Source organism: Toxoplasma gondii, chromosome VIIb, assembly GCF_000006565.2.
Source record: "Toxoplasma gondii ME49 chromosome VIIb, whole genome shotgun sequence".
Lineage (NCBI taxonomy): Eukaryota > Apicomplexa > Conoidasida > Eucoccidiorida > Sarcocystidae > Toxoplasma > Toxoplasma gondii.
Genome location: NC_031475.1, coordinates 637,822 through 657,177, shown reverse-complemented (window position 1 = coordinate 657,177; position 19,356 = coordinate 637,822). Strand labels below are relative to the sequence as shown.

Genomic DNA, 19,356 nt, shown 5'->3' with positions numbered 1-19,356 from the left:
GTAGTTATGCGCACCCTTTTTGCACGTACGCGAGAGACTTGTCTTCGAAATCAACTTTTCTTCTTCCTTAAATTCGATCGTATGTTACACTTTGTACGCTTGAATCTCTTCTTGAGCGCACCTGGAGCGACCAAAAGACGCTGGCACTTGCTTCACTACGACCGTCTGCGTCAACCACTAGGAGGGACGCCTGGCATTTCGTGGATCCGGACAGCGTCATGCTAACGAGTGGCGCCTCAGAATGCTGGCACAAATAGAAGGAAATTCGAGAAATGAATACGTTTACCTTTTCTGTGGCGTCTTTTGTTTCAGCATTTTGAAGGGTTGCTCGCGATTGAAGATGGCACTACTATTCGCCCACCTTATCACGGAAGAATATTTCACTGTGCTTTATCTTTGAGTCCAGTGGATCTCGAAAAAGGAAGCACAAAAAGTATTATTAGAAATGCAATTACGGTCCTGTTCCCGTCCACTGCATTGTTATTCTGTCGTTCGCATCGTTGTCCACGTTGCCTTAGCCTCTAGCAACTCATTTACTGCTGGCGAGGACACAGTCGGTGTTGTATCACGCTCTGTCGACTGTCGAATACGTCCAACATACTGAATCTTTTACTAATAGCAGAGGCGAAAGGACTGTGTAGTGACTCTTATGAGCTTCCCGTAATTCGGTAGCGCCTTACGTTCCGCGTTTAATGCCAGAACCCTTCAGCTGAGAAACAACACTAGGGAGAGAGGCTCGAAGCTCTCCTCGAAGATGTGACGTTGGAGCGCTGTCCGGCTCACGTATTCGACGCTTTTGCGACACATTTAAGACCCCGGAGTGGCTACGTGCTCTTGTCCTTTCTTGCTCGTCTTCTTCACACACCGGTGTCAGCTCCATCCCAAGCTGTGCAGCCTGCAGGTGGAGAGGAGATGCCATGTATCGGTTACAGGTGTCAGGATTCAAATAGTTGAGGGGATTCCTTCTCCACTCCTGTGGCAGTGAGCTTTCGTCTTCTTAATTTCCGGTAGCGGTTCGTGTAGAAGTTAAACCGCCGCCGAGGATGACAGTTCCTGGGGTCTTCTCGCGCATGCACGCGTCGCTCGATGCACAGACACTCAATCGATTTTGTTTGGTTCTTGTCCTAGATCGCGTGAACCCGTGGATAACCACAAGAACGGCAAATTTGTGTTTCCCGTTCTCGAAAACCCATACACAACGAAATGCATGCCGGAGACAGCTAGGCAACAAAACTGACTTGGAAAACCTGTGCTGGGAAGCTGTCTTCTTTCTTTCCCCTGCGCATCCATGACCGACTAGCACTTGGCGCTGCCAAGCGCGACATTTCCAGGCAAGAAAGCAGGTCCATCGTTAGAAGCTGGTTCAAGAAAAAAGAATCGGACATAGTTTTCGCATGTATCGATCTGGTTTTCAACGGCTTTCGCAAAACGCCTGTTGTACCCGCTCTGCCACCCGTGTGTCTTTCAACCTGGGACCGCCTAGTCGCCGTTTCCCGTTTTGTTTGATTCAGCAGTGCCATTCCCTGCCTTTCGCATGGGATATCGCAAGCTGTCCATCCTGGGCTGTTGCGTTTTCCCATGGAACGAACCAGAAACGCACTTCCCTTTCCCTTCTTCTTTGTCGGAAGGAACGATTTTTGTCTTCTTTCTAGCGGTTCAAAGGCCGACGCTGCTGCTACGCGCTGCACAGCGGGAACACGATGGCCAACATTCGGACGTTGTCGGATTATGCGTCGTCGCCTCCACGCGGCTCTTCTGCACTTGAAGGGGAAGGACGACAGGGAGGAAGTCCGTTGCCACTCTTTTTCCCCTCTGGAACTCAATCTGGCGAAAACGTCAGTTGGATTCAATGGCTGTGCCCGGGAATACACCTGAAGAGCCCAATCATCATCATTTCCTTCGTACAAATCGCAGTCTACATCGCGTCGCTCGCTGCCGGCCTGGCACCCAATGAAATCCTGGCACCAACTCCGTAAGAAAATGACCGGCTTTGCCCCCGCTGCCTCCAATCTGCAACAAACCAGGGAGGCGCTGATGCCGTCGATGCATCCTGCTTTTGACGGGCTGTCAGTGCAGCAAGGATTAGAACGCCTTACGTTCGCGGTGCAGCGTTCGTGGACTCATCGAATGGCAGGGCTCCCAGAAGGGGAAATTAAGCTGGAAAAGCTGTTCCCGATTCGCCAGGATTGAGGGGCATCTGAGGGGATGTATCGACAGCAAAAAGAACAGTTTTTTCCGTTTTCTGCCGAAGGAATTCGGTGGCGGCAATACGTGCTAATTTGTGTTCTGGATATCCTTTTCATCACGTGTCTTCACAATAGTACCAAGACCATACAGTGCTGTGTAGTGCAGTCCGCCGACTAGCTGTGGTATTAGGACATGACTATGCCCTTCTTGTCGTGCAGTGTCGTTAATGAGCACTGGATGGTCCCCTTCACTGTGTATTCGATTCGAGTCTTCTGCGGTGGTTACACATCGATTTCGAGGCCTCAAGCAGTTACGCGGGGAACTGTGGAGTGCCAGCCACCCGATGGGTCTGTCGGGTGCTTTCTGCACGCTTTCTATTGGGTCTCATCCTTTCGCGTTGTCACTGTGTGCATACACCATCCAGGCAAACCCTGGTGATGTTCGGCGCAAACATTCCCGAGCTCATTCGTGTCGGCGAAATCTGGAGACTAATCTGTCCTCTGTTTCTCCACTTGAATCTGTTCCACATCTTGGTAAGATATGAGCTCGCCAAATACATCGCCGCGAACATTTCTGTTTCCGGACAAAACTCGCTCCCGTATATCAAGCTCTGGTACACAGATGCCGACATAAGGCGTCCTGTTTTTATTGCATCTGCAGCAACGGAATGCTGCTGCTTGTTGCCGAGTGTGATTAGCTCGTTAACGCTCTTGGAGATAGTGAGAGCGTTCCTCAGCGTCAACACATTTTTGGGGGACGGCTACAGTATCTCGTGCCACAACGCCATTCTTCCCGTATACAACAGGGCGACTTGGATCAAGATGTGTGGGTCCTTATTCCACCCTTCAGATATGTGAAAGCAGACATCATGCGACTTCTATTGTAAGACAGCGCCTCCATGCATGAGGTCACTTCCGCTGTGCAACCGTGCCTTTCTGTGAAATCCCCGCAGATGAATCTCTGGGTGCAGATCCGGATCGGCCTGACGATTGAGGAGAAGTAAGTGCTTTCTGGCGTTGATATCTTTCGATTAAAACCCATGCGCAATGTACCTAACTACTGACACTCCTATGAAATCTGTTTGCTCGCACTGAGGGTGAATGCGAGGAAACAAGATACACACGTATGTCTGCACAATTGTGTCTTCTTGCTCCATCAGGACTAACGTAGGCCCATCGTTCCTTGTGCCCGTTGTTTGTCAACAATCGCAGCCTGTGCACTTTCGAAAATGGTTTTCGCTGCTGGCACGGCCATTGTGTCAAACAAGTTTTCGTTTCCTTTCACACTTTTTTCCGTTTCTGCAGGTACGGATGGAAGATGCTGCTTGCGGTTTACTTTGGAGTCGGGGTCTTGGCGAACATGATCTCCGCAGCCGTCCTGTTTTGTGGCCAGGTCCGCAAGTTCCCTTACGGTTGGACAACAATTCTAAACATCTCGATTGTGTGTAGCTCATAGCCGGAGTCATATTCCGTATCCTTGGTACTGTTGTTTCTCTAGAAAGACAACTTCTGCAGGCACTTCAATGGGCTTGTGTGACCTTGTGTGAACGTTGGCCACTTGTTTTAGCGCCATATGTATGCATCGATTCGCAAACGCATGTAAGGACCAGGGATGTCCACCTATTTCGAATCTGATCGATGTGAAACAGCGCATTCACCTGTTATAGTCAGCGATAGTAACCTGTGGATTCCTGAACATTTATCGGCATGCTGCGGGTGTCTTCTGCACGTTGTGAATCTCGTCTCATTGGGACTTGCATTTGGAAATATTTGTTTCGCTGTGTTCGTCAAGCAGATGAAAGCAGGCGCATCGACTGCCGTCTTCGCTCTCATCGGTGTCCAGGTGGGGAAAAGAATTATACAGTTCCCTTGTACCAGCCGAGTGGTCATTTGAGAGTCATTTGTTTACAGCTTGAACTGCTGCATTCAAAAGCAGTCAAGTAGTCCTACGATTGGCATTCTGTACCGTCCACCTCGCTGCTGAGATAAGGCCAGGACCATCGTGTGGGGGCTCTTCACGCCTGACCTGCTTCCCTTGATAAAGTGCCGAAGACTGGTTCCCAACTGAATCTGCATGCCGAGTATTGCAGCTCATTTGAGTGGCATGTGCTTGTATGTCTCCTGGGCGTTTTGGTTGTACACAAGATGTGTTAACTCTAATTTCCGAAACGCATGTTTCGTCGTGACCGTCTGAGGTGGGGTGACTCAAGCGAAAAATGCCAGGTGTACAGAGGGGATGTTTGTTTCCCATGTGAGGCATCCGCTGTGACTTGAGTTATGCTCGTTCTCCAATACGGGCACCAGTGACGGGAGATATAGAAATGATGGAATATGGGGAAATCTCAGAATCAAGTAACTCGAGATAAACAAATAAGGAGTGAGAAAATACACAAGTAGAAATAATGTGAAAGAGAGCCGAGTGATGGCAGTGGATCGTGGATAGCAGGCATCGTAACGAAGCCGCGTGCAGAGGACCTGAGCACATTGATCAGTTCTGCCAGAAGTTCTCCAAATAACAGGTCTGAGTCTCCAAATCTGTGCGTTTGTACAGCTCGCCGAGCTCGCCCTTATCTGGCACGCGATCCAAGATCGCAACAGTGCTATCATTAGCGTTTGGTAAGCCACGCCCCGTGTTCTGCACATACAGATGCACCTCTCTCCGGTGAGGTTTTGCTGAAGATACAGCGAGCACTGTCGTGTCCAGAGTCGTGGACGCAATGACAGGGCTTGGGCTGGGATTGGCAGACTCTACAAGCCTGCAGCAATGTGCTTCATTTTTAGGGAATCTGGGCAGGTGTCCGAACACTCGCGTTTCGCGAGAGCATGCCTCCTGGGAGAGACGCTCGGGCTGCTTTCCTGTGTGATTTTCAGAAGTGCCAAGTCGGTATCTTACTGTATGCACATTTATGCCTGTGCTGTTGGTTGCTCGTAGCCTATGTGGGACTGGCAAAGAATCTCTCTGCTGCAAAACTGCGCCACTGCGACTGAGTCTTGAGCGATGTGTCTATCGTGTAGATTAGACGGTGCCGTAGCGAGACGAGGCTTTGATCAGGATCTTTGAACGACGCATTCTGGTTGAACGAAGGACCTCTTCTGGGAGTCTCTCATGTTTCTGCGCAATGTGTTTTTCTTCAGCATTTGCCTCTTCTTTGTCTTCGTCTCGTCCTTTGGAAGCCAGATGGGTAGGCACAGAGGGATTTTGTTTGTTATCCGCAGTTGTCACGACCTTTGTCCATAGCTCTGTGTCGCCCTAAACTTGGTGTGATAACCTGTTTTTGCTGTCGCTAGGAGAGGAAGCTCACGTCACTCTTCGGTGTCTGAGGAAGAGCAGTCTCTTCTTCTAGAGGGGCTGTAGTTTTCCTCTTGCAGGTGGCGACGAGTCATCAGGGCGAGACAGGAGTGACCCGCAAACAACCAGACTGGACAGTCACGGATGTATATCGGTGGGGAAAAAAAGAGTCAGTGATGTGGGACTCTTTGTGTCTCGTGTGTTCCTGTTCAGACAGCGTCGGCCACATCGGCGGGCTGGTGATGGGATTCGCCGCAGGTATCTGGTTGAACGAAAACAGCGATATCAAGCCAACGTAAGTGATGCTATTAGATACGGTTTCCGTCTGCTGCATGTGTCACTTCTCATCCACACATCTCAGACGTCTGAGTCTATTCCGATCCGGTGAAGCACAGCAGACAGGCGCGTCGAAACATGCGGAAAACGTTGGCATGGTCTCCCTTTCCTTGCAGAAGGAACCGCGCTGAAGTGCAATTGCTTGTCAGTGTGGTAATATGGGAAACCTGGTTACTTGGAATCACTTTTGCGTAGACCGTTTCTTTCAAGGAAGGTTATGCGTTTCTACGTCTTCGACTCGCATTCTGCGGTTTGTGGCTAAACACACAGCGACATGTATGGAGAACATTTGGACGCAGCAGTCTGGTTAGTATCAAGGCTGCATGCAAGGGTGAATCGCATACGCGGATGAAATTTGTAGGATTTTTGTACCCGCATGGTGCTTGCAGTCGCGTGCCTTATAGCGGACAACGGAGCGACGGGGTATGTCTCCTTTCGTCGCTTGGCTTTGCTGTGCATTCCAGGTGGTACGACAGGGCCCGTTTAACGTCGCAAGTGGCGTTAGCTGCTGCGCCGATCTTGAGTTGCATCTTTATCTTCCTGGTCCCTCGCTGCTGACTGCGGACACAGGGTCTGCACGTGCTTTCAAAGATTACCTCAGGCAAGCGCATTCGAAGTTATGCGAAAGAGAAACAAGCTCTTAGTCTTCGGGACGGAGAGGTTGTGGTAAAGCTTCTCTGTTCGAACCGCGTACCTCTCGTCGGTACCTATCTTCCTTACTTGTAAGGCAACCAGCTCCTGACACGGGCTGGATGCGTGGTGGTCTCACTCGTGAATTACACATCCTTCGTGCAGGACACTGTTCTTCATATCTTCAGTCAAGAGCAGGATGACCGCTTACGTGCTCGCTCTCCGTCAATAGGTCCTTCAAACTCCACTCGACAAGCCAGGATTTTTATTACTGGAACTTTTTTTTCTACCGGAGAGAGTGTGCGTCCTTGAAAAACAAGTCGTCCAGAGTAGAGCAGCCCCTCCGCCGGGCTGAAGAGATGTTTCACGCTCAGCTCCTGCCACATTTGCCTAATCCGGTGTACATGTACTTTTCGAGGCTTTTTTAAGGGTGGAATTGCGCAAAGTGCCCTACTGTGTGCAGTCTTTTTTGCCGGTGTGAGAACTCTTCTGACCATCTTCGCGTGCGGGGAGAATCTTAACTTGGAAACCGAACCGAGTTACCCTTGAACCAGTACGGGTCGCCTTGAGAGTATGGAGGTTTTGTGACTAACTTGGTTTCGCACTCGTGATACGTCCAGTGGGCCTCCCAGAAAAATGAAGGAAAGACGATAAAGGGAAATGGAACGACGATTTTTCGTTTGTCCTCAAAGGAAGGATTCTCATCTACGTCACAGCAGGGTACTGCGACGTTCATTGTAAAAATACAGTGTATTGCTGTTCTTCAAAGTCTTATGTGAAGAGCCGCTGAAGAGCGACATACGTTACTACACTTTTCGTCCAGGGCCCTTTGTGTGCCTCACACTCTCAGCCTAGACGACTGATACTAGCCCCGAAGACGAATGATGGACTTCAGAATGCAGTTCCTTACCAGCATTTCCGAAAGCAAGAGAGACCGTCCTGTGAGGAAGTGTCTTGAAGGGCGTCACTGTCTGTGCGGCAACATAAGTCGCCTGCCGTTCCTGGCAACACGGTCATACCGCATACTAGTCACTCGCTATTGAGTGAATTCCACGGTTTTTCCGAGATCCTTTAGTGGTTCGGTTGGCATTTAGTAACTGCATAGGATACCACCTTCCTAAGTGGCCGCGTCTACCGCAATTCAAGTCTCAGCCGAGACCTGCAGCTAATTAGGTCGTCGGCGACCAGTCGAGGATGAAATCAAAGATTTTTTAAATAATCCAGTTGCACGCACGGCCTCCAGCGAGCAGACAAAGGAGATTGCACTTCCGCTTCTGCTCTCCTGTTACCAATTTCAACTGATTTTTTTCCCTATTGCCTGCTTCAGCAGTGATTGGCTGCCCGTGCGCCCCGGCCCCGATCTAGCACTTGTATGGGGGCAAAACACTTCTCGTCTGGAGGGGTCGGGACCAGGCTCCTGTAGACTGAACGGCTGACCGGTACTTTTCCACATGAAGACCTTTCGGTATAAAGGTCGTCCACGCGAGTACGGCATTTATAGAAGCTTGTGCAGTTTCGTAACCCACGGAGCTCAAGTGAACAGAAGAGGCGAGCAGTTTTCTTTAACTTTGGATGACTACTTTGTTTCTGTCCGCTCTTCCCTTCGAGGGCATAGACGTATTGTACGTTCGCTGATCTGTTGCTCCCTGTTCGAGGCATTCCCCTGATTCAGCCCAGCCGGTACATTCGGTTTCGATGTTTCGTGAACGTCGGAAATTCAGAGGAGAGCGGCACTACGCGTTGACCAGTCAGAGAATTCGCCGGCAGATCCTTTCATTCACAGATGTAGAATACCTGCTTCATCGTAGACGAAATGCGCTTTCAACATGTTTCCCGTCACCTGTCAGTACGTGTCAGATAGTCGTGCTTCGCATACTTACAGTGCCTAGAACACAACTGTTTGCTGTCGTGGGCGCACGGCTGTCAGTGCCTAATTGAGCGTTTGTGTGTAACTGCAGAACCCTTAACGATCGACAATGTAGAAACTAACCGCCTTCGGAACCATAAAGCGAGGCACGCGAACAACCAAACGCCTCCTCGTCTAGCACCGGCGCAGAGTTGAGGCTGTCGTCAGAATCAGCCCAATAAAACACTCGGGTGATGTCGTGTGTAAACGCCCGATTTCGTTCATGTGGTCGGTCACGCAGAGGTGTCGCACAGTTGCACAATCTGAGGTGGTAGCCGTGCTGTTTGCTGTGGAAGCCGAACGTAGAGAGGAAAAGCCCTCGGTCTGTGCCGAGCGGGGAATGAAGAAATGAGAAGACGACAACGAACGACGCTCTCTAACTGGGTACAAGCGAGGCGACAAACCGCCCCTATAAGTCCTTTGTCCATTGTTGCTTTTTTACGCTTGCAGTTGCTTTCCCCTCCCTCCAGACGAAAACACCCACACACTGTCACTTGCTACGTCAGCTGTGGTGTCTCCAGTTCGGCGTCCCCGTAGTTGTTTGTTGTTCGCCCCTGCTCCCGTTTTCACTTGACTAATCTCGGCGCGGCGCGAGTTGCTTCGCTGTTCAGACTAAATTCGAATTTTTACTTCTCCCCCTTTTTTTCCGTTTGCGGTGTTACACTTATTCCCTCTCTCCGGGAATCTTAGCCGTTTCTGTGTACTCAACTCCGACAAAATGGTGCTCTTCAAGGACTTGAACAAAAGCTGTGCGGGTACGGAAAATTGGAAGAAAGAGAATTTACGTGTTTAAAGCCCAAAACTTGTTTCTGTGCAAATCTCACCAGGGACCAGTGCTCCAGCTTTTTTACCCGTGACGCAGAAAAGTTCCCTCTGTATGCGCGCAGGAACATGCGTCCGGTTCACTCCCATTGTTAAGCGGTGCATTGTCGTCCGTGGTTTATTTCCTGATTCTACGTGCATTTGGGTTTCCGTGACATGCGTGTTACACTTGAGCGTTGTTCAGTTGGTGGCGAGCGTGATTTTGTGGACGGATAAGACTGCACGCGGTTTACAGAAGGAAGTTGGTGGTGAAAAAGACGCTTTCGCAGAGGCTCCTCTGTCCACACACCCACACACTGCTCCTGCTTTATTATGCTCACGTGAAAAGAATTTCTTCTAATCGGATGTGCTCTCTTGCATGGCATAACTCGTCCGAGGCGACAGTCTGCAGTTTGTGTATGCAACATTTTTACATACCGCAACTTTCCCCGCCGTGGTATGCAGTCGATCCAGGACTGTGCTTGTCACAAGAGGTATTCCGTGTAGCAGGTTGCATGCTTACGAGAGAAGAGAGCTTGCGTGGGAAGTTACTGGCAGGCCAGGAACGAAATTTGGAAGGGCAGAGTGTGTGATAGACCTCGATGCATCTTGTGCTCAATGATCCTCCTGTAGATCCACCCGCAAGCAGGTTCGACTGTCGTCTCTCCCACACATCTAGAAATTCGTGCTCTTTTTCAGTCGTGTGTGACTGTACTGACCCCTGCAGTACGAGCTGTGTGACTGCTTTCGAAGCAGTACGTAGAGCGCCCTAAGACTGCATTTGTAGATTTGCACATCGATTCATCCTGTCCACAATCCTTCCAGTTTCTGCTGTGTACGTCGGCCAAGGGAATTGAGGAGGTGCTCCTGATTGAGGCACGAACAGGGCAAAAAAAACCATCAGGACTACATACCAGAGGACTTCTGCTTCGTTCTCGGTTCCACTTTCCTGGTCATGCAGTGGGGACAAACGTCACGGGGATTCCTTTGTTGGTCGAAACACGTGGAATGTCGGTATCATAGCCGGTGCGTTTGAAATATGCAGCCTTGGAGATTGGAAAATGTGAACTACTGTTCCGGCTTCTTGTCTCCTTCCTTGCCACAGATTTGCTCACCAAGGGCTATCCTCATGAGAAGGCATGGGACTTGGAGTACAAGTACAAGTCGAAGAACCCCGTAAGTTTTCCACTCGTGCACTGCGCATGGGAGCGGCTCGTGGTCTGTATGGACAAACGGTGGCAGCTGTTGTTGTTGCGCATGCTCATGTGTTGTAAGCTCGAGGGAGACCCTGTAATGTTCACAAAATCGCACACTTTTCACAGAGCAGGATGCACAGCCGGATGCGGTAAAGAAGACAATCGTAAGCGCGGGCGACTTTTATGGGGAGATCTTGGGATGGGTTTCCTTCGTTCACATGAGAGGCTCGTCTGCCAATGGCCGTTACGCAGCCTGGTTGTCAGCCACCTGTTCTACTGTTTTTTTTAGGAAATTGTCAACACGGCTTCCGTCAGCCCCGCGGGCGCCTTCGACGCAAGCTCCAAGCTGAAGTATTGCGTGAGCGATGTGACGACTGAGGTGAAGATGATGGCGATGGGCAAGTCCACCATCGACGTCAAATATGCGGTAAGCTTTCTTTTGGTCTGGCTATGGAGTGTAAACTTAGTCCTTTTGTAGGTTTTACAGCCGTCAAAGAGAGTCATAGTGTGCTCGTCGTTTCTCAAGATGAAGACCTCCGCGCGTTTATGGGACTTTTCACAGAGACCACCCAAAGGCAGGCACGAGGTGGCGTCTAGAGGTCCCTTTCATGCAAACCTACGTGATTCATGAGCGGGCCTCGACTTTCTGTTTGAAGATACACTTTCCGCTTATACAAACACACATGTAGGGAGATCAATATAGATGTACTGTGGAGAACAAGGTGGAAATATCTACCTGTATGTGCACATGTAGGTAAAGACATGTATGGAGAGAGCGACGTGACTTTGTCTGCATTTATGTATATACAAGTGAAGACACGAATGTAAAGAGAGAAACAGATGTGGATGCTCGTTGTTCCGCTCCGAAGAATTTTCGTTCTTTGTTTCTTTGGAGGTGTGTAGGCTCCGAAGCTGAAGGGTCTGACTCTGGGCGCCAAGTTCGATCGCCGTGGCGACAAGACGTCGAAGGATAGCCTCGACATCGTGGCTGAGTACAAGCTCCCGACCATCCACTCGTTCTTTTCCGTTAACCCTCTTGCTTCCTCGTTCAACTTTGGCAACGTCGTTGAATACAAAGCCTTCAGAATTGGAAGTAGGCGCGACGCAGCGAGCTTTCCAGACTGTGTCCCTCAGCGTTCTTTGCTTCATCGTCCGTGTGCAGGCCTCTTAGGACCAGATGAACGTTTCTGCAAATATGCATATCTAAGTCCAGACATGTGTAGAGAGCGAGAGGCAAGCGTTCTGCGCCGGGCCCGGTGTTCTGGCTCGTTTATTTTCGTTCATGGCTTCTGATGGACGAGTGTACGGATCTTTTTTTTTCCATTTTCATGTTGAGGTGATTTCGCCGGCAGGTAGGCAACTTCGTCCAGAGAGCTAACAAGCGCCGGACAGTGGCTTTGTGTTCAAACAAACGCGCCCCAGGCTTCTTTATCTCCTCTTGCAGTAGCCATACCTGCGTTGTCGTGTATGTAGCTCTTGTTGGTCTCTGAAACTACGCAACTCAAAGTGCCAGTGGTATTTGGGTTGAGAGCCCGGAGTAGACTCATAGGTGTACTGAGTTTCTCCGAAACTATGCTTATAAAAGAGAACTTTTTCCTTTCTGTTCTATTTCGTAAGACAAAAGAACAACACCAAGGACTCTTTGGTGCGGCTGGCGGTGCATGCGTGGCTTTTGACTGTTGTTTTGCGCAGGCGAAGTGTCCGGCAAGTTCGATGCGTCTGCCATGAAGTACGCTGTTGGTGCTTCTTACACCGGAGTTGCCAGCAAGGCTGGAGAGTTCACTCTTTCCCTGAAAACGTAAGTGAATCTGCGGTGAGGCAGGCAAAACATTTGTGAAAACAACTCAGCTGAGAGCCGCCAGGAGGAGAACAAGAGGAGTGACGTGCCTGAAAAGCACGAGCGAAGAAGTCGGTAACCAACCTTGGGGACTGTGGAGCAACGTGTCGAGAACTCGGTGTCGCTGCAGTCCGGTTGCCTGATCAGGTTTCGCATGAAGATCTGCGTTTCTTGTCCGAGCTTCTCGAAGAGGCTGCTGTCTTCATTTACAGATTCTCTTCACGAATTGCGAGAGTCCCTGTGTGTGGTATTTCTGCATTTTGTATTTTCTTCTTCAGAGCCCCGAGTGGCGACGCCATGTTCGGACGCATGATTGGCAGCGTCCACGGCAAGACCACGGACAACAAGTCGGCGGAGCTGGCCGCAGAAGTCGACTGCAACCTGCTGGACGGCCGCACCAACATTCAGTTCGGTGGCCTGTGGTACTTGAACGACAAAAAAGACACTTTCTTGAAGGCGAAATTGACCCAAAATGCACGCGTGAGCGTCGCTCTGACCCACAAGGTGTGCGACTACGTCTCCGCGACTATCGGGTCCCAGATCGACGTGTCGAAGCCGAGCAATCCTGACGCGGTGAAGCACGGTTTGAAGCTCGAGATCTGTGCCTAAGCCCGGAAGCGACTCTCCCTGGGCAAGGCAGCAATGAACCCGCTGGGACGAGGAAACGCGGAGTTGAGCTCGGAAGAGGGCTGAGTGCCTCGTAAAGTCGACTCTTGTGTCCTGCGAATGGGGGCGGTCAACCTCTATGTGCCAATACGCGATATTGTTTTCGTGGGGAAATACTCCTCGGGCAGAAAAGCGCGTAGAGGCCTCCCTGCGGAATTGTGGTTCACTATAATTCGCGTGCTGAGGACTTTTACAACCGCCAGCTGTCGTTCGCCAGATCACGGAAGGAATCACCGTGTCTGGTCATCCCAGTTCTTGCCATGCGAGACAGGGAAGGTACAGGAGGGAGCGCGCAAAGATCCACTCCATATGCCAAGGACGCCGGAACATACGAGAAGAATGGACGTTTCTCAGTCTGTGCACCAAAAACCGGTCCCTTCCGCGTTGTCAGGTGCCGTGTCTTTGTCGCAGGAAGAAGCGACCGGACAACACTCCGTGAAAGGAACGGATTTCTCGTACACGACCTACGATACACGTGCCCAGATGTCTCGGCTTCACATGGTGGATGTGGATTTCAGGAAAGCATTCATTGGATGAGTGTTAAAAATGTTCTGTACCTCCTTTTGGGGTATCCTGTGCGCTTGTGCTTCGGCATGCGTGGTTACTTCGTTTGTAACAATGCCTGCTTTCCCTTACTCGAGGTTCAACCCAGTCATGGCTGATAGCAATCTGCTTTTGTCGTTACCACGCCCACATATTTTCTGCAGTCCCCTGCACACTCTTGCCTCTAAGGGAACACATTCGCCAGATGTCCTTGCGCACGAGGCATTATAGTAGAAGGAACTTACGCTTGTGCGAGTTTAAAAATTGAGACGGCTGCCTGTGGGCACAGTTAACGCTGGGCCTATGCTACACTTCATTCACCAACAGAGTAAATCTGATGTGCAGAAAAGCGGTGTAGGTCGGGCACATCTCACCTCAAAGGCACTGTTTGAACACCGCACCCTATGAGTAAAGAATCATTTTGAACTCGATCCCAGAGAAAAACTTGGAAAAATCCAGGCCCGCAGACAGCACAGGGCCCCCCCAAGCAGCCAAATGGTTTTGGACCTTCGAAAACAAGCTGGACACCATCAGCGAATAAAATGTATCAACTGGCAATAATACTGACACCATCTGTAAACACTCTCACATCTGAGTACTCGGTTTCTAAAAATGAGCACCGGTTGGACTCAAACGGGCCCCGATGCATATAATAGCACACTCTCAAACACAACACCGAAGGAGCGTCTGTCAGCGCACCCCGATGTTCCCCCGTTACCGACAGAGAAAACTCTCGACCCTGATATACCGCCAAAGCACGTCAACTCGCATCATCGCCGAAGGCATTCTCCTCCTTCAGCAATTGAAGAACGCTTGCCAGGCCGCCTTCTCGCGACCGATTGTTTGACATGAGTTTTTTCCGCTTGTTTTCCTCAGTCTGTTGTGCCTTTGCGTCTTGGTCTCCCCCCTGAAGTGGTATCGTATACGACTGACTGGAAACTGCGGGCTCCCTTCGCGGCACCCCATTCGAGTCACATCCTGTGGCTGTGCGGTCTGAGTTTACCTTTCCCTCCTGGAAGGACTCCGCCTTTCCGCTGTCCTTCCCAACTGGTTCGTTTTTCGCATGTTCCGGGCTGTCGGATTCCTCTCGTTGCCTCTTCCGGTTTTTTCGAATGGTAGTCTTCTCTGCTGTTCCCGCAGCTGTAGTCAGACATTTGAGAACCTTCTTGTCACAGATACCGCAGCATTTGAACCCCCACCTGTTTGTGGCTTTGTCGAAGAAGGAACCCCAAACGTGAGTGTGACTTCCCACGTAAACATCCTCTTCGTAGAGAACACTCTTCACCATTCCCTTTCTGAGTTCTGCAGCGCGAACTGCCGCAGCTCGTGCGGCTTCGCGTTTCTTGGCCTCAATAGCGGCAGCCTTCCTGGCTGCGCCATCATCCTGGATCTTGGGCGACACTTGGGCTGTTGACGCTGCAGTTCCTTGATTGTAGAGGGCCCGACGGAGCTCTTGAATCTTGACTTCCTCTGCTCGTCGCTCGGCAAGCTCGGCCTGCTTGCGAAGTTCCTCCTTGTGTTTTTGCTCCGCAAGCCATATCTGGATGTTTAATACACACCGAATTCACTCGTGTTGTTCGGGACTCCGACTGCGAGGAAAAATGCATAAGTAGTCGCAATCCCTACAATACTGGAGACTGGAAAATAAACCAGTTCGGTAGCTCCCACAAGTTAGGCAACATTAAGATGTAACATGAACCAGAACATCGGGAGCACATCTACACCAAGCGTAGAAGAAATAGACAGAGATGCACAGCAAGAGGAATTAGCAATTCTGGCGCTTGCCCGCCGAAGTGAAGACACAAACCTGACTGTGAAATAGCCAGAAGCGACCAAGCCAAAAACTTACCTTTTCCTGGTTTTGCCAATTGCCTGGATGGAAGGGCTTGTGGTTTATAAAGGCCGCAGACTTTTGTCCAATTTTGCCCATCCACATCTTGTCGAACTTGAAGAAACACGTGAAAGGAAAAGGGTACTTGCTCCAAATACAGCAGCGCAGACACTGGGCCTTCGCACAGTGGACACCTCTTCCACAAGTTGCTTCCGTTATTGCAACTTACAGTAAAGATGAATGGAGAACGTGTCCAAAACTCAACTATTCTAATTTGACAGTTTAACACCGGACGGGAATGGCAGCCTCGTCCACAAGTATGTAGCATGCACGAAGGATTTCACACGCGAGCATGCATGAGAAGGCGGATTGGCTGACTCTTGCCCTCTTATTATGTAAAAAACATGGATCCAGTAACTTCCTTCCGTCCAACCATAAAGGGCAACCTCAGTGTGATGTCTGTGAAGCTCTTAACGGGATCAAACTGTGCTGAGATTCTCACGGGACGTAGGGGAAATGTCGGATAAAGGGCTACTTGTAGGCTGGCCATGCCTTAAGGAAGCGCCTTTCGTTTCAAACGGCGTCGCGTGCGCGAACGCGTGCAATGGCCGCCAAGTTAAACGGCGGTACGCAACCCCACCAGAAACGCGCTCAGATGCTGGCAGTCGATGTTGCCCATCCGACTGACTGTTCCCTGGTTGTTCCACCACATGCAGCAGGCGGTCGGTCACACTGACCGAGTTGCACCCACGCTGGCAGCGTTCGATCGCGACATCGGCTTCAGCGTGTAGTGTGCGGAATCGAATGCGCCTATTGACCAAGGAGTCCGCAAGGGAGCGGAGGTGTCCAAACACCTTGCCGAATCGTTCGCTGGACATACTCACTTCATTCCCCTCCATGCAAACTCCGCTGCTGTGGACGGGAGATGTTTCGTTGTTTTCTCGCTCGTGTATGATATCTGGAGTTTTGGTGCGACTTTTTGCCGGAGTTTTCTCGTCGGCGCAACAACTGACCTGGTGAAAGGTGTTTTTTTGGTGGTGGAGAGTCCTATGCAGGAAGCTGAAGACAGTGACTTTTTTTTGGTTTTTTCCCCAGATAGCACTGGTCACCCGGTATCATTTTGGCATCAACAACAGGAACGTCGCAGCTCCATCTCAATCTCGAGTAAGTGAACTCAATTCAACAGAGGTTTCCACCGCGTCACTTTTTCTTCGGTTCTTGTCGGTCCTCCTTAATATGATTTTGATTCCGACGTCGGCTTGGTTTGTGGCACAGCCTCTGGAATTCGGCTCAGAAGTGGCAGGGATAATCACTAGAATCTTGTGAACATAGAGTGGTGAATCCAGATTTCCACCGTACCAATGTATTTCCGCACAAAAGAGCGTGCCTGGCTGCTGCAGCGGCCAACAAGGAAGGGAAGAGGGTTATTCTTCAGGAAGTTGGGACGATCCTCGTCGCGCAGACTTTGATACACGAACAGCTGCAGAAATAAATGTGGGTCCCTTAGTCGCATCATTCATTGGACGGCTCCGCCGCAGGCATTGTCCGTGCTTTCCAAAGCTAAAAAAGACGGGACAGAGGCCCCAGTCCGCATAGAGTTTTTTCCATTATTCTGTGTTTTCTAACGGGGCGTGCTTGATTTGTAACTAATAACCGATGATTCAGGCCTATCTTTCAGGCAGCAACCTCTCTTCCTCCGGCACTTCACCACGGTCAACACTTCTGCGCTCGGCCAGCACGGGAGGTTCCGGATTGGGAACGGGAGTGCCTGCTACGTGAGGATTTTTGCAACCGCCAACGCCGACATCTTGCCACTCAATGGTTCCATGTTTGTACCTGAGGTCTCCTTCCACAGTCTCCCCTGCGTCGGCGAAGGCTGTTCGCCCTAGTGCCAGTCTGTCGAGCTCCTACAAGGTTTGTCGCCTCAAGGCTTCTTTGTTGCGGTTCCGCGGATACCGCTGTCCGTCTTTGTTTTTGTCCAGGCAGCCGAGATGACGACCACTTCAGGCAGTACCATGATGTCTATGGAGAGCCAGCTGAATTGCTCGCTTGACGACCTCGTCAAGATGCAGCGCCAAGCGGCAGCGAAGGGCCGCAGCTCTCAGCGGAAGAACTCTTTTCGTCGAGGGAACGGACCAAAGCCGTCAGCGCGTGGTCGTGCAATCAACAAACGGGGAGAAGCCTTGACTGGTTCTCGCGGCAGCGGCCTGGGAACGAACAACGCCCGGGGCAAAGACCGGCGGGGTCGCGGTGGACGGACTGGCTTCAGCGGTCCGCCTCGGAACCGCCCGACGCCGAACGCTGTTGGCACTTCCGGCAAGAAGAAGCAGAATGCGCATATGCCCGCAACTCCTAAAGCATCTCTTGCGCAGCGTCTTGCGCAGCCACTGGAGAACTCCGTTGCCAGCAGAAAACCGGTGAAATCCGGTTCTAAGAAGCCTGGAACACCGACCCCGAGACGGGTCGCAACTCCCGTGTCTGCGCAGCGCAAGCTTGTGCGACCGGGAATGCGGTACCGTGGTGTCGCGGCCAGGAAGTCACGCCTGCCTACCGGTCTGCCGCGTACTCGGGACGGCGTACTCATCGGCCACCCTGCCGTGCGGCTTGCTGCCCGTCCTGGCGTTGCAGCTCGGTTGCAGGGACGAGGGACTGCCAGCGCCCCTCGTGGTCGCAAGGCAGTGGCTGTTCGGAAAGCTGGCGGAATCAGCAAGGTTGCGAACGCTGTGCGGAGAGCGACCACGGCCGCTGCGAGGGTGAAGGCTGGTCGTCTTGGCGCGGCAAGGCTTCCGAACACTTCCTTCAACAGAAGAGCACATGGTACAGCAGCGAGTGGATTTGCTGCACCAGGGCCACGACCGACGAAGGCTGGAACTGCGGCAGCCGCAAGGAGGCGCGCCCCGGTCGCACAGGGAAGCAGAGTGCCCGTGGTTCGCGCTTCTGTCCCGCAGCCAGTGCAGCGGAGTGTGCCCTCTGCCAGTGATTTGGAACTAATGTCGAAGATCAAGATCATGGCGACCCTCGACAAGGTGCCGCCTCCGATGGCAGCTCAACGGGGTATGACAGTCACACCTCCGCAAGCGATGGTGGACGAACATGGGTACGCGAACAACGGGAGCAAAAACGCGCAGGCGGCGCATCTGCCGTACAACGGATACGGAGGGGGCAGCTTGAGTGATAGATTCAGCAAGTACGGACCAAGGTAGAGAGTGAGGGCACCGTTCTACAGGTCACAGCGGTGTGCGTGGGGCGCATCTGTTCGAGCAGCCCGACATCTGTTGGTTTTGACGCGACGCCGAAGAAATCACTCGGAGGTTCTTAACCTGGGACAGAGCCCGGAATCTCTCTTGCTCACGCAGTTCCGGGGAACACGCGTACAGTACCTGAGGTGGAGTTTGCTTGTCTTACGCGGTGGGGGAGTCCCTCTGGAGCTTCTCTGCTCCACGTATGGCTTGGGTTTCTGAATGACCTCGACATCTTTTTATGCTTGGCGTATTTTCGAGTTCTTTTCCCGAGAACCCTACGGATGGGAAGATCTGATAGTAGCCTACAAGGGACGCACCCGTGTGGAGGCGCTTTCGAACGCTTCCGGGGAATATCGATGGCGCGGCGTCGTCTAACCGTACAAGGGAGACGTGAGCAGTACGTGGTACTGCCGACGGCTGTAGAGGTAGATCATAAAAGCTGTTAATTCCTTCTTCATGAAGCAAATCGGTGTGATGATCCCGAAATCCGCTAACATTCAAATCAAATTTTGGGATATTGACGAAATACTATGCGCTCTTGCGTGTGAGGATCCAACAGCATGACACGAAGGAACGAACCGTTCCGCCAGTGACGCTAACGAACTCTGGAGTTTCATATACTGGGCAGGTAGCTCATGTAAATTATATAATTAACATAATTGACCCTCGTAAATGGAAGGTAATCTTTTGTTCCTTCTCATCGACCCTGAATCGCCTCGATAACCGGGGTAGCTGCAGCCAGCGGTATACTAGAGGTCAGCGTACTGGTATAGTGTGACCTAGTCACAATCATATACAGCTGTGTCGCCAAACTCAGATGATTACGTTATTAACTTTCAGTGCTGTTTCTGCAGCCTGGACCCCTCTAAGAGCCAGAACAGTTATATTGTAGA

General features: G+C 51.2%; 4 protein-coding genes across 4 annotated transcripts; 3 read left to right on the top strand and 1 right to left on the bottom strand.

The window, feature by feature from the left end:
* Nucleotides 1-1,096: 1,096 nt before the first annotated feature.
* ROM2 (rhomboid protease ROM2) lies at nt 1,097-6,438 on the top strand. The gene is made up of 9 exons (XM_002365388.2): nt 1,097-1,972; nt 2,612-2,720; nt 3,140-3,186; nt 3,492-3,579; nt 3,982-4,029; nt 4,738-4,802; nt 5,322-5,368; nt 5,689-5,770; nt 6,276-6,438. Exons 1-9 carry the CDS (start codon nt 1,701-1,703, stop codon nt 6,367-6,369), a joined length of 852 nt encoding a protein of 283 aa, XP_002365429.1. The 5' UTR covers nt 1,097-1,700; the 3' UTR covers nt 6,370-6,438.
* A 2,291-nt stretch (nt 6,439-8,729) lies between these two features.
* On the top strand, nt 8,730-14,482 carry TGME49_263300 (eukaryotic porin protein). Its single transcript, XM_002365389.2, has 6 exons — nt 8,730-9,102; nt 10,254-10,324; nt 10,634-10,771; nt 11,248-11,437; nt 12,037-12,142; nt 12,460-14,482. The coding sequence occupies exons 1-6, from the start codon at nt 9,066-9,068 to the stop codon at nt 12,788-12,790; spliced, it is 873 nt and encodes a 290-aa protein (XP_002365430.1). The 5' UTR covers nt 8,730-9,065; the 3' UTR covers nt 12,791-14,482.
* Nucleotides 14,151-15,684, bottom strand: TGME49_263310 (step ii splicing factor, putative; the record flags this gene model as incomplete). The annotated part of the gene is made up of 2 exons (XM_002365390.1): nt 15,240-15,684; nt 14,151-14,930 (listed from the first exon to the last, which is right to left on the bottom strand). The coding sequence occupies exons 1-2, from the start codon at nt 15,324-15,326 to the stop codon at nt 14,151-14,153; spliced, it is 867 nt and encodes a 288-aa protein (XP_002365431.1). The 5' UTR covers nt 15,327-15,684.
* A 419-nt stretch (nt 15,685-16,103) lies between these two features.
* TGME49_263320 (hypothetical protein) lies at nt 16,104-19,160 on the top strand. Its single transcript, XM_002365391.2, has 2 exons — nt 16,104-16,385; nt 17,204-19,160. Exon 2 carries the CDS (start codon nt 17,213-17,215, stop codon nt 18,422-18,424), a length of 1,212 nt encoding a protein of 403 aa, XP_002365432.1. The 5' UTR covers nt 16,104-16,385; nt 17,204-17,212; the 3' UTR covers nt 18,425-19,160.
* The last annotated feature ends 196 nt before the right edge of the window (nt 19,161-19,356 follow it).